At 34.1% G+C, this 14,149-nt stretch overlaps 1 protein-coding gene across 1 annotated transcript; it reads right to left on the bottom strand.

Annotated features, from left to right (window-relative positions):
• Window positions 1–5,435: 5,435 nt before the first annotated feature.
• Window positions 5,436–10,130, bottom strand: LOC149258301 (uncharacterized). The gene is made up of 4 exons (XM_089415098.1): window positions 8,466–10,130; window positions 7,240–7,319; window positions 6,862–7,126; window positions 5,436–6,449 (listed from the first exon to the last, which is right to left on the bottom strand). The coding sequence occupies exons 1-4, from the start codon at window positions 9,247–9,249 to the stop codon at window positions 6,184–6,186; spliced, it is 1,395 nt and encodes a 464-aa protein (XP_089271224.1). The 5' UTR covers window positions 9,250–10,130; the 3' UTR covers window positions 5,436–6,183.
• Window positions 10,131–14,149: the final 4,019 nt, after the last annotated feature.

The following is a 14,149-nucleotide window of genomic DNA, read 5'->3' on the forward strand; positions in this document are numbered from 1 at the left end:
TGGAATGGTCATTTAGAAAATTAGTGTTATTTTCATTTTAAAATGATTTGTCAGACAGTGACAAATACCAAAGTTAAATAACCCTCCACTAAGAAAATTATGTCATATCAAAACTCGTTCAACCAATCAAAAATTAGAAATAAGATTTTCAAAAATTATGAAAATATATTTTAATTTATGAAAAAATACAGATATTTAACTTTTTTTTAAACTTTAATTAAAATTACTAAAAAAAATTAGCAAACTAATCCAATGTTAAAAAAACTTTCACTTTAAAGCAATTACTAAAATCCCTAGAAAAACAAAGAATAATAACTATTTATATTTGTATCCATTATTGATATTGACAAACATTTAAAATAAATTAAAATAGTAAAACATCAACCTATATGAATTAAAATCAAAAATAGTAAAACGCGTGCACCTGAAGGCCAAAAATTTGTATAGAATTAATGTAAAATAATAAGATGTGTGCACTAGAAATACAACTGGTGGATCCATGTGAAAACGTAGCCTGCATAAAGGGTGCTTTGTATTTATTTGAGATTATAGCATTGATCTTTATAGTATTCCTTACAGCAAGAGATATTTGTGCTCATATTTCTTTATTTAACTTTATCATGCTCATTAGAGTAATTTAATATTTTATTAGGTTTCTTTATAATTATTTTAATTTAATAAATATAGATGATGATATACTAACTTTTTTACTATTATAATAATTAAAAAATGGTAAAATTAATCAAGGGTCGATGTGCATATCATAGTCAGTTCGGATTTGTTAATCTAAGTAAATATATTTGTCTTTTATTTATTAAATTTAACTACTATCGTGGCAAATTTAACAATTACTATTATTGTTTATAACACACCTAACCATTGTCATCATTTTTTTTCATGTTATTATTATTTTATTTTTATTATATTATTGTTTATTTTTTAAAATTATGTTATTATGTATAACATACCTGACCATGGTCATCATTGTTTTATTTTTTTATTATATAATTGTTTATAGATCATCATGCATCTTTTCGAAGTCACATTTATCATTTATTTAATAACATTCCTATTTTACACTCTTAACCTAATTGGTTAAATTGACTAGAAACCGAGCATTTCATTTTTAGTTTAATTTAATTTTTATAGACATTTTTAATTTGGATGATATTTAATTAATCAAAGCATTTTTTATATATATTAAACCAGATTAAGTTTTATGTTTTTTTAAGATTTAGCAGAATTAATAATTGGTTAAGATTATTTCGGCAAAGTAAGGCACAAGTTCAAATTTGATTATTGGTTACTATAAATTTTAAACTAGCTCTAACACTTGAGAAGTCAACATTTAGCAAAAAAAAAAAAAAAACTTATAACTTAGTAAATGTAAAATGTTTGGAGGTACATTTGGTGGTTTTTGGAGGGCTTACCCATATAGCCTTATCATATGAGCTATATCTTATCAAGGCTTTGTACCTAGGTAAGAAGAGTGTCAGTTCTAACTCCCAACTATTTGAGCTATTGCCCCTCAACAAAGAGGTCAAGTACTATTATACGAAGAAGAGGAGATCTGATTTAGAGATTTGTTTCCAAATTGATAAATTAAATTGACCTTACTATCAAGCATCTTGTCTATAACAAGAATTGTTAGATAAATAATGTAATCCTTAGTCTCGACATCATTGTTGGGGTAGGAAAATGGGGACACTTGACTTATAACAAATCGTATAAAGATAATTAGTGGGGAGATTATCCTATACGATTAACTTGGCAAGACATTGTTTGCACATTGTCAATATACATGACAAAACCTAGAGTTTGTCATTGGAAGGCTACTAAAAAAATATTGCAATGCATCAAAGGGATAAAATAATAGGGGTCGAGTATACATTAAGAAATGGTTGAATAGCTTTGGATAAATATAATTTTGACCTGGTTAGATATGCATATGACAAACAATTTCCATTTAGTTATGGATTTCATATTGAATCAGCAATGATTAGTTCGACAAGCAAGAAACAATGTACTATTGTGTTATTTTCAACAACAACATGGTACAAATGATATTGATGTTGAATAGGAGAAAGCACAACGTTATTTTGTAATAATTATGGAACAATTGATGCAACAATGCCTCTTTGGTTTTCAAAAACAGCAAGATACAAATGAGCATGTAAAGGAGTTTGGCCAAAGAGATTTATGGATGATATTGGTGTTAAATAGGAAAAAGTGTTATGTAACCAGATCACAAAAGAGATAGATCAACGACTTCAAAATTAGTCTTTTCGAGGGAGAATCTCCTTTACATCATATAAATGAACAATTCATAAATGATACAAATGACAAGACCTCCTTTCTATATATAGGAGTCTAAGGTGCCACAATATAATTAGAGCCTATATAACAATAATAATGTAAGGGCACAACAATAACAATAGTGGCTTCTATGGGGCACAACAAAAACAATAACAATAAGGGGGGCTACATTATTATTATAGGGACCTAACAGAAAGCACAATGCTATTTTGTGACAATCATGGAACAACAACTAAAAAATGCAACATTAGCACAATGAAAGAGTTGTTACATGAAATTTTCAAAGTACATCTTTGATCATTGCATAGAAAGACACTTTCAACAAACTACTATATGTGTACTTTCTTCCATATTTGATATGGAGTTGACATTGGTAAAAATAAATATTTCAATATCAACCATAAATAAAATATTTCAATGTCCACCTTGAGTAAGATAATTTTATTTCAACTTTATTTAGAGGGAAAGAGATAAAGTAATTGAAAGTAAAATTGCCTTCTACTTCCTAATATGAGGGATATGTCCTTTAATGTTTAATATAGTGTTGTCATAAATATTAATAACAATAAAATATTTCAATGTGGACCATAAATAAAATATTTTAATGTCCACATCAAGTAAAATATTTCAATATACATATATAAGAAAATCGAAAGTAAAAATAAATTATGGTTAAAACTTGTTAATGATTTGTTGCTCAATAATTTTTTCCATGCTCAACATGGAGTTGACATGTGGCATGTGCTTAAACACACATATCATTAATGGTTCATAGAAAAGAGGGATCAAGTCTCTTGAGGTGGAAACATTTTAAATTGAAAAAAATTGAGAAAAATTTCCAAGTTTAAGGATTTAATACCAGTAGTGACATGATAGATTTGGAGATAAATCAGATATTTGGTTAAAACATGTCAATGCTATGTTGCTTTGTATGAAGGAGATGATATTCCTTTTGTATGCAATATGAAGTCGGCAAATGATATATATATATATATATATATATATATATATATATATATATATCCTCGCACATGATCTATCATATATGTATGGAGGGATGAAGTCCGTCAAGGTGAAAACTTATTGAAAAAAATTAATAGAAGCAATGACAAAAAAATATGCATATTCAAAAATTTGATCCCTCTCAATACATAATAAATCCAAAATTAAAATGAATTTACATCGATTAATACACAATTTGAACCTTTACCTATCGATTTGAAAATCATCAAAACTTTCATTGTCATTTTTAATATATAAAATCGTGCTTACCCTTCTTGAACAAAATTGATTTCAACTTCAATAATTGACAAGTACCTAAATATTTTCACCCCTGTCGATGTTCTGCAGCATAGTCCTACCCATTATCAGTGTTCCACAGGGACACGTCTCACAGGGTCGATTGCACGCACCCCTCGCACCCCACACACCCGGGACGGGGGGACATCTCGGGAAACGTTTCCCCACGTCCCCCTTTTGGGGAGACGCAGGGGGGACGTTTCCCTAGTGTGGGGGACACGACTCCCCAAAAGGGGGACTCCTGGGCATCTCCCCTCAATATGGGCTATGCGTCCCCTGTTAAATTTGCTTTTAAACAGTGATTTATGACAGGGAAAACCTAGTATTTGACCATATTTCCCTACTAATGCTATGAAATTCATGGTACTTAAACTTTTAACAATACCATGAAATGACTCAGGATGTTTGAGAGTGGTTCCGACCTCATTGGATTTCATATGGAGAAAGTAGAATTTTAGATCTCACTCAAAATCAAGCAGACTTAACAGTTTTTCAGGGATTCAGGATTCGATGGAATGCAATGTTTCCATTGCATTTTGTCATGTACAAGGGTATGGAATTAGTATTTAATCAAGAGCACCAAGCCCTCTTTGTAATTTAGAGTGACTTTTAGACTCATCACTCCACTGTTTTTGAGTTTTAGTTATATCAATTTACTATTCCAGTATTCAGATTTCAGTATCTATTATAGTCTATTTTGCTTAGTACTAATTAGATTCTAGAATGATGAATGATGAATTTAGTTTTTAAATCAATGTAGATTCTAGAATGGTGAATAATGAATAATGAATATGGATTGGAGTATTTCATTATTGAATCTTGTGATCTATGGATGAATCATGTATGTATTAGTAAGGATGATGAGTATGGATCATTGTATTTCATTATTTAATTCAATTATGTATGTATCATTGTATTTATGCTTTCATTATTGAATATGAATTTTATATATATATATATATATATATATTAAAAAGGAAAAAATATATATATACCCCGACGTCCTCCCGTCCCCACTAAATTTCCCTAAAATTTAAAGGTACTCCCACACATCCCCTTGTGCGTCTCCCCGTCCTGGAGTCTTGGTAGAACATTGCCCATTATTAGCTGAGCAGTGAAAGTTTGAAACCATTATGGCCTTCTTTAGAATCTTGAAACAAAAGCTTTAAAATTATGAGAACATTCGAACTCCAAAGAGATCAGCTCCAACTTACTTTTCCAACAAAATAGTTTTTTTCTCTGTCATGAGATAATGAATGTTTAATAACTGAATTAACTAAACGAAATATTCGGGTTAAGGCATCTAAATATTCCTAATTGTTAGCAAATTTGTTTATCCGTTCAGCAAAAACTTCGCCAAGTTGTAACATACCAATTTTTTATTTATTTTATTTTTTATATATTTTCACAGAGAATTACCAAGAGAATTTACTTACATTTTTAAGAAAAAGGAACTTATATTTTCAGGGGCTAGTGAACCAATTTTCCCATTTTGTTGAAGAAAACAAACTATTTGGTAGCTGCAATTTTCACAAGTTCACCTCCCAAAAAATTTCCTGCTCCTATTTTCCTGGGCAAGATTCAATTTTGCCTTGTAGCATCTATCACATAGAAAACCTGTGACTTCCCACTCCACAATCCTAGAAGCTTGGGACCCCTTTAAGAGGCCTCATGAACGCCAATCTTAGAATTCCTATGTTGTGTAATGCTTTTCTAGAAAAAAGACTTCGTAAAATTTATGAGCAGTCAAATTTCCCTTGTGTAAAACTTAAGTGCAATTAGTAGATATAGAATTTGGAGAGGGGATGCGAGGGAAAGAATAGAAGGAGAAAGCTGCATATTCCTTATGAATCAAAACCACAATTAAATCTTGTGCTTTTTACAGGGCCAAGAACTACTTCATATTTTAAGCAAATCTTTGGAAAACAATCTTATAAAATCTGGAAACCCTGTTGATATGTGAAAATGCTGCTGGGACCAATGAGGCCACTGAATGCCAAGAAAACCTTGAATTGTGTAAAAAATTTTGATGTCCCAACCAATGCAAGCTTTACAAGAATTTGCAGAGCTTTCAACTATAGAGGTACAGCTCTCAGTCAAACTATGAGTGTATTGCAGCTGCTGCTTTCCTCATCAGACTACTGCAGCTCCTCCTCACATATCTCCAATTTTTTATAACTCAACTATCATAACAAAGGCTGACTCTTTTGCTTATTGACTCATTCCTGAACAAATACACAAATCACCACACGTTCCAAAGCATTCCTTTGAGTCAACGAAGAGAAAAGCCCCTAAAATCATACGGATCAAAGTAATGAACGTCTTAATCTCCCAAAGTACATCCCTTCTGCTTGTGCGAGAGTCCTGTACACAAAACTTTGAAGGAATAGAATGCTCTATTAGCTTGAAGGTGTTCTGTGTACTATATCCACATGAAGGCACTTCCATAGAAGTCAGAGATTAATCCCCAATACAACATTCAGTAGACCAGGTGTTGTTATCAAAGAACCAGTGGAGTCCATCCCTTATGTTATTTCAAGAATGCTCTTAGGTGAAAACCCATTATATTCACAGGAGAAGATACCCCCCACTATACGTGTCACCAGAATAATTTCCTCTCTTTGAGAAGGACCTTCTTGTGCTTGGCCATATCCTCTTGTCCATTATTCGTTTTCTCCATGCTGAAAGACGCATATACAAAGGGACAGCCCCAAAGAATGCCAGCAATAAGAACAATATTGCAGCACAAATGAGAAGAACATTGTGAAACCCATCTTCTAAAGTTGGGTCCTTTTGTCCAGTCCATGGGACACCTCCAACATTCATTCCAAAGACTGCAACATCACAATCCATACAAAATGTTATATTAATTTTTAAACAGTTTGCAATCAATTTATTGGCAAAAGAAAAACTGGTCTAGGTACCAGTGCAAAATCTACATCATAGAAATCTTGATCAGAACCTTGACTTTAGTAACTGCCATAAAGATAAACAAACATGATAAATAAGCATAAGAGGTAATATTTAATTTCAGGAAGATTTTAGGGTAAAAGAATGAAAAGGATAAAAGTGACGTGAATTAGAATCTAAACCCAATCATGGAAACAAATAAGATAATAGCCAGGGAAGAAAGTACTGAAAGATAATGAAGAATAAAATGCGTATCCAAGAAAGCCAACAAGAATAGGAATGGCAGGCTTATTATAAATCAAAGAGATGAGGCAGCTTGTACTTGGTAGGCCTTACCTCCGGTGACTATTGATAATGGAAGAAAGATCATTGATAGAAATGACAGGTAATATAACTTCCTATTGATTTGTTCTGCCTGCCAGCTATCAAGGCCAGCCTGAATTGCAGTTACACGGTTTACAATGAACCCCACATTTTCTTTGAGCCTCCTTAGACGATCAACCAGCACCTCTAATGCTCCAATGTCCTCCCTCGCAAACCATGTTCTTTGAGCACATTTATCTTTAACTCTAGGGAAAACTTGCTCTCCATGAGCAATAACCTGCAACAAATCAGTTATTGATTTAGGTCACTTTTTAATGCAGAAAGCACATTCAAAGCTTTCCCATAATTTAGCTGCTCAAACTCGTCATCCCAGTGAAAAAGAAAACTGACCTGCAAAAGACGCTGTAAATTCAAATGCATTTTAGGGAATCGCCTATCATCCAATGTCTGCTTCTTCAATAAGTAACCACCTAAAATCATAGGGAATCAAGAATGATGCATGAAGAAACCAACATAATGGAAACACCGCTATTCCTTAAATTCATCCATTACATTACTTGAATTCTTAATATCCTGAGGCCCTTCAGCCTTGCCTTAAAACATGTCAAGACAAAAAAAACTTTAGTGAAAATTTTCACAATCCAAGATATTTTGTTCATTCTATGCTGAAAAACTCCGGGACCAAACACAACACTTACATACATTTGCATTCAGCATAGTGACAAAAATGACAATGAACATACATACATGTTAAAATTCTTCATCTAAAAATATGCATCGCTGTTCAAGTTCATCTGAGCTTCAACCCCAATTATGCCCTCTCTAGTTAGAGCCAGATTCCTAGAACACAGATTGAAAACTTCAACTTAGCACTAGATCCTACCTAGAAGCCTATTTGTACCACAAGCTTCTCTGTACATTCTTTCAGGTACAAGAGATATAGTAAGCATCAATATTCCTCTAGAAAAAGTTAGACCAACTTGGGCTTGACCCTAATTTATCAGTACCAGTATCTCTTACAAATCAAATAACGGGGCTGTGTGTCAAAACTACTAGATGGGTTGGTTTTTACATGGATGCACTCTTTCATAATTCCCACTGTAGCTGTTTCTCAGAAAACAGCTTTTGCAACAATTAACCCAGTTATTTACCCAATCCCTTATAAGGGCTTGAGAAAAGCAAGAATTAAAATAAAAAATTACATTAGGAACAAAAGAGGAAGCTAGAGGGCAGCTGGAGAGGGAGAAAGCGAGGATGCCTTGGGGATTAAAACATCCGTTGGCCAAACAAGTTGCAAATCCTTCTAAGTTCTTGGTTCATAGGTGGAATTTACAATTTTACAGGAAAGATCCAGAATATTCTTGGGATTACAGGCAACCAGGAAATGGAATCATTCTGAAATCAAGAGACTTGAATTGTATTTAAGGAAACCAAAATGGATCAAGGATAAAAATTGTTTGAAGGAAAGAGGTGAGAAACAATCTTCTGAAATGATTCATTCACTTTCGTTACCCAAGATTAAATTTGAGAATTGTTCATTATGAAAAACTAAACTAAAAAATCACAGGTGGTGTTGAAAGTATGACAAAGAGAGCATAGAAAATAGAGTCGCTTACCTTTATCCAATTCAAGCTCTATAGTATCCAACTCCATCTCAAGCTTGGTTACTATATCCTGCAGATGATCAACATAGGTGTCCACAATGTGCACAAGGAGATTGGAGACTCTAGTGGGCACAGGGTTATCAGCTTCCTCGGAATGATTCATAGTCAACAGAAACTCCAGAACATGCTCTCTGATGACAATTCCATTGGGCTCTTGGGCTTGTTTTGAGCTCTCCTCATCCTTTTCTCCATAATAGCGCTGAGATGGAGGACCTTCCACACTAGGGATCTCAGAAAGCAGAGACTGGCCCGTCGGAGAAAATCCCAGCCTTGGCACCTTGCCCAGAGATACTGTGATCACAGTATTCTCGCTGATCCTGGCGGCAAGCCTCTGGGTGAATTTGCTGACAGTGGGACCTGGGGAATTGACCCTAAACACAAGAGCCCCATCGACATTGCCACAGAAGGGCCCACTGCTCACGAGGGAGAGGATATCGTGAAGCTTCAGAGGGGGGCAGAGGACATCAATCAAGTATTGTGCAGACACTGCCAGTCTCTGATTAGATCTCGGCAGCTCAACATGGTACCAACAAAATTCCCCACCCTCTCCTTCGCTCAGATCCCAATCCTTGTTAAAGAAATTGCCTTGCCCATCAAATCTGTAGGCACTCCTCTTCACTGCACCAGGGAAATGTATTGTGTACTTCTGTTTCTGTCTAATTGGAGACTCCATGGCCATTTCAGTATCCATTTCCTCTGCATCAGTGCTGGTCTCTTCAAGACTGATCGGCATCATGACTCCTCAAAACTAAAGACTGATCCGCATCATGACTCCTCAAAACTAAAATCCTTATTGGGTATGTTTGAATTTCAATCCAAAAAAACTAAGAAAATGCTAATTGGGTGTCACAGATTTCAATCAATATAAAACAACCCCGAATTGGGCGTCCCAGAATTCAATCAAAAACTTTCCCAACTTGGATATTAACGGTTGAATTCAAACAAGATATAAAAGTACAAAATGGGTGTACAGGAGAGTTTAGCAATTTGGGTATTAATGGTTGAATTCATACAAGATATAAAAGTAAGAACTTGGTTGCCCGAATTAGTCAATCCAAACAACGTGTACCTGAATTAAAATTCAGGCAAACCCATCCAGCACCAGCAGCTTGCACATTCAATGGGTATGATATTCTGTTAAAACCCTTCAGCCAAGAGGCAGGTAAGGCCTCATATTCAAGAGCAACAGATCCCAGTTGCCAAAGTTGAAAAAAATCGATGAAAGCCACCTTCGTTTCTGTTTTTGTTGGGCATTGACTTCGCTTGAATCACACGTTTCTACCTTTCTTCCATGCAATTGAATGTCCTACCATCCAATTGTACTCAGGAACTCCACTTTCTCAACAATAGAAAGGGCTTAAAAACCCTTTCCCTCCAGCCAAATCAAACGACATCAACCGTCCACGCTTTTTGAAGACAGCACAGACGCTTCAGATTTGCCCATACCTATGATGCTGCCATGCATGGATTCTTAAAAGGTTTGCATTTTCAAGACAAAATTTAAAATCATCAATTTTATATTTTAGAACATTTCCAGATTTAGATTTTTATAATGCTTTTGGTTTACACTTGTTGAACTGTAAATTAGGTATTCCCTGCTTTTCCACCAAAATATCTTAAATTCAGTTGAACGATGCGAGCGCCCAAGTCCAACAAAATTATATATATTTTTATATTGCGGTGTACTTCTACCATTCCATCATCCTCGGAAGGTCGCACGAAACTTCTCCCAGCCATATATCTTGGGGAGGTCACTTCCGTGTGCAGAACGCAAGGATGTTGTGGTGTATTTTTTTAATCATTTTTAAACATATTTTAACATTGAGGAGCTTTTGTTTTGCATGCAAACTGCCATTAATTGATATGACTTGAGATGAACCTGTTGACTTATCATCACATGGTGTTTCAATTTGAATAATGTTTCAGGCTTATCCTTCCTCCAATGTCAGTATGCAGGTATATATAAACCGAGATATGTGGCATATAAGATATAATTTTTTATTATAGAACTTGATGGATAATGAGATCTATGTTGCCAAATGTAGGAGAAAGAAGGTCTCTTCGTACCAGATAACACATAACAATAACATTATTATATGTTAATTAGATATGTGAAAAATAAAATAAAATAAAATGATATATATGGGTATATATCATATTTATAAAGAGTTTGGAAAAAAAATAAAAGTTTGAGAGTTTTTTTTATTATTAGATTTGGATTTTTTTTTTTCATGGAAAAATCGTAATTTTATTTATAATGAGCAAAATTACATGTTGTAGTTGCTAAGGAGCATATAATTTGGACTCTTTTTTTTTTCCCATGGAAAAATGGTAATTTTATTCCTAATGAACAAAATTACATGTTGTAGATGCTAAGGAGCATATGCAGTATTTTCTGATCATGTTTTCACAGAATACATAAAAATCTAAAAAATCACACGTAGTCTATTCTTTCCTACCTTTCTTCTTTTCCACTTTTCGCCAACCTCCAGTGTTGGGAGTGGATGTTACAATGGATTGATTTTCTTTTGAATTTGCTAGATATTTTTTGTCAGAATCAGATCCCTCTGATCCATGTGTTCGTTTGCTGCCACTTATTTCCATTCCTGATGTATGGGGTTCATGTTGCTGTAAAGGGTTGTTGGGCCTCAGAATGCACATAGAGGTGAGGTCTATCTCTTCCTTTTGTGTGTTGTTCTAGACATTTTGAACATCCATTTCTGCATTATTTTATGTTGTCTCTGCTTCTTCTGCTTCTTCTTCTAGGGGCTCTGTGCATTGCCAACCTTTTGGATTTTTGTGTTGTTTCTTATTCCTTTTGGGGTCTTTTTTAGCTTGTGGGCAGGCACTGTGGATGTGACCTGTTTGTAGACATCCACGGCATCGAAAAGCAGTATTTTCATAATCTAATGGTTGAGTCCACTGTATATTATTGTGAATCAATATAATACCTTGGCTAAGGTCTACTTCGACACATATTCTGGTGAAAGTGAATATGCCTCTTGTAAGTCTATCCACATCAATCTTGAAGAATTTACCCAGGGAGTTCCCTATACCTTCTAAAACTTTATGATGCCAGAAGTGTAGTGGGAGGTTGTGTAACCTGACCCATACAGGCATTTTTGATACCACCATTGTGTTGGCATCAAAACCTGGGAACCAAGGGATCATGAAGAGTCCTGCATTGCCCCAAAACCATGGTCCCTCATTGAGGACATATTCCTTATCTTGGACTGTGCTGAATTTGACAATAAAAAACCCCTTGGAACATAAATGAATTTGACAATCTGGGGCCCATGCAGAGAATATCCATTGGTGTAGAGTGTCAGATTTAGGCCAAAAACCATTAAATCTACATATAACTGCTTTGGTATAGAAATCTGAATACAGCTCATTTACCTCAGGCATTGAGACTGTTAAGGTAGGAGTCTGAGATTTTTGTTCCACAATGTAGGGCCCTGGTAGTTCTGGAGGTGATGTTGGTTTGGTTTGGGTTTTTTCCTTCCCTTTAACTGCATCTTTAAAAGAGCCTGTTCCCTTTGAGATGGTTCCAGAGCATCCACCTCGCAATCTCAGATTGACGATGATGGTTGAATATGAGACAATACCATAATCCTATAGTGTGTGTTTATCCTGTAAACTTTGTCTTGTGTAAATCAAGTTTTGCATGCATGCTGGTATGCCTAGGTGAGTCTGGATTTCGTACTTTAAGTCTTGGATTCACCTCCCCTTCTTGATCCTCCTACGGATATTCTTTCCTTGTAACGATTTTATGAAGATTTGAATCAATTCTGAATCAGTAGTGGGTGGATCTGTTTGAGAAAGTGATCAGTCTGCTACCAATAGATTTAGATCTAATAGATCTGGACAGTTAAATTTGGACTCATTTAATTAATTAAAATCTTTACAACTTAAAAATTTTGATTTTTTTATTATTACTATTTTATATTTAATAAATTTGAAGTTAACGCATATTTATAATGATTAATAATTTTTTTAAATACTATTAATATATTTTGAAATTTTAAAACTCCAAATGTTATATATAACATATCTTATACTAATTTTATATATAAGTTTACTAATTTAATGTGTAAGTTATTAATCTCATTAGTGAGCTACTTAAGAGTTATTAGTGGTTGATACAATGACTCATTAATAAAAATTAAGTGAAAGTTATTAATTACACTCATTACTAATTCACCACTAATTTAGTGGAGAATTGTCAGTTAACAATTACATTAAAAGAGTGGTCTTTTACTCCACTCACTTGTAATCATCTAATACATTATTAGTTAATGAAATAAATGTTTCTTTTTTTTCAATAAAGATCTATATGGAGATGTCATTCTCTATCATTTAGAATTTACTTCATTATTATTTTTTTCTTATTATTAATATTTGGTGTAGTGGTAACACCATTTAATTATAGGGACACTAATCACAATCAATCATTATTAGTTATGACAAAGTTAGATGATTTATAACCTATTATCAAACCTACATATAAATCATCCGCTTTAGGTTATTAAGTTAATTAGTCTCACAAGTTGATCGCCCTCTTAGATTAACTTGTCCCATAAGTTGATCAAAATCAACATGTCTAGGCTATTAGGTTAACTTGTCTCATGAGCTAGTCACCCTCTTCCTCTTTGAACCATTACATTAATTTGTCTCATAATTTGAGTATCTATCCAGAATATGTATTTGTCTTACACGACACATAACAAAGCATCACATTTATATGAAACACTTTGTTGTCAAAGTTTATTATGGACTTCATTTTCACATTTTTAAATCTTGTTTTTTTATGGGTGCATATGTGGAATCTCCAAATACTCCTTGCTTCAATGTGAGTAGTTCCCTTGGCACTTGCACAACCAAAACTGTGAGTCTACTTTGAGAATTTTGAATCTTGGTCCTAAAAGATCACTGACAGTTGGGAGCTTAGTGCTCTACTTTGAACCTTATATTCATCGTTGTCTAAGACAATGTGATATCATCTTCTATATGTTGGAATTATGATACAGGTGTTGTCCTTGATGGCAACTCACTCAGATGACAGATCATAGTGCAACAGGTCAATAGCAAAGAATTAATGATTAGACTACAAATAATGAATAAAGAGAGGTATACGCAGGTTCACCTTGACAAAGGAGCGTATGAACGTGGGTTAACAGACCAAAAGGAGCGTATAACGTACACATGCACTTTCACATAAGGAAAAGCGTGTATATCTTGGAAAACTAAGATTTTGTCCAAGGTATTTGGTCCATGGTATTTTGATCCATGGTATTGGTCCAAGGTGTCTGGTCTGAGGTATTGACCCTAGGTATTTGGTCCAAGGTATTGGTCCTAAATGGTTTTGGTCCATGATATTGAGAAAGGCCTAAAACTATAAAAGGAGGAGAAGATCATTAGGCCATGGTGTGCAAGTATTGAATATCTGATGAAGTGTGAGATCCAGTATGCAGGTTATGGGTTTGTGATGCTTTGCTTGATCTGAACCAAGGATGCACCTATGTGGATGATGATGGATGATGGATCGGGATCTTAAGGCTTGGAATGTATTATCAATATGTGGTTTGATCATGGATAGACTAGATCTGAATATTGACGCATGTTTTATTATGCAA

Source organism: Pinus tabuliformis, chromosome 6, assembly GCF_031772625.1.
Source record: "Pinus tabuliformis cultivar Carrire ecotype Pingquan chromosome 6, CPIR1, whole genome shotgun sequence".
NCBI lineage: Eukaryota > Viridiplantae > Streptophyta > Pinopsida > Pinales > Pinaceae > Pinus > Pinus tabuliformis.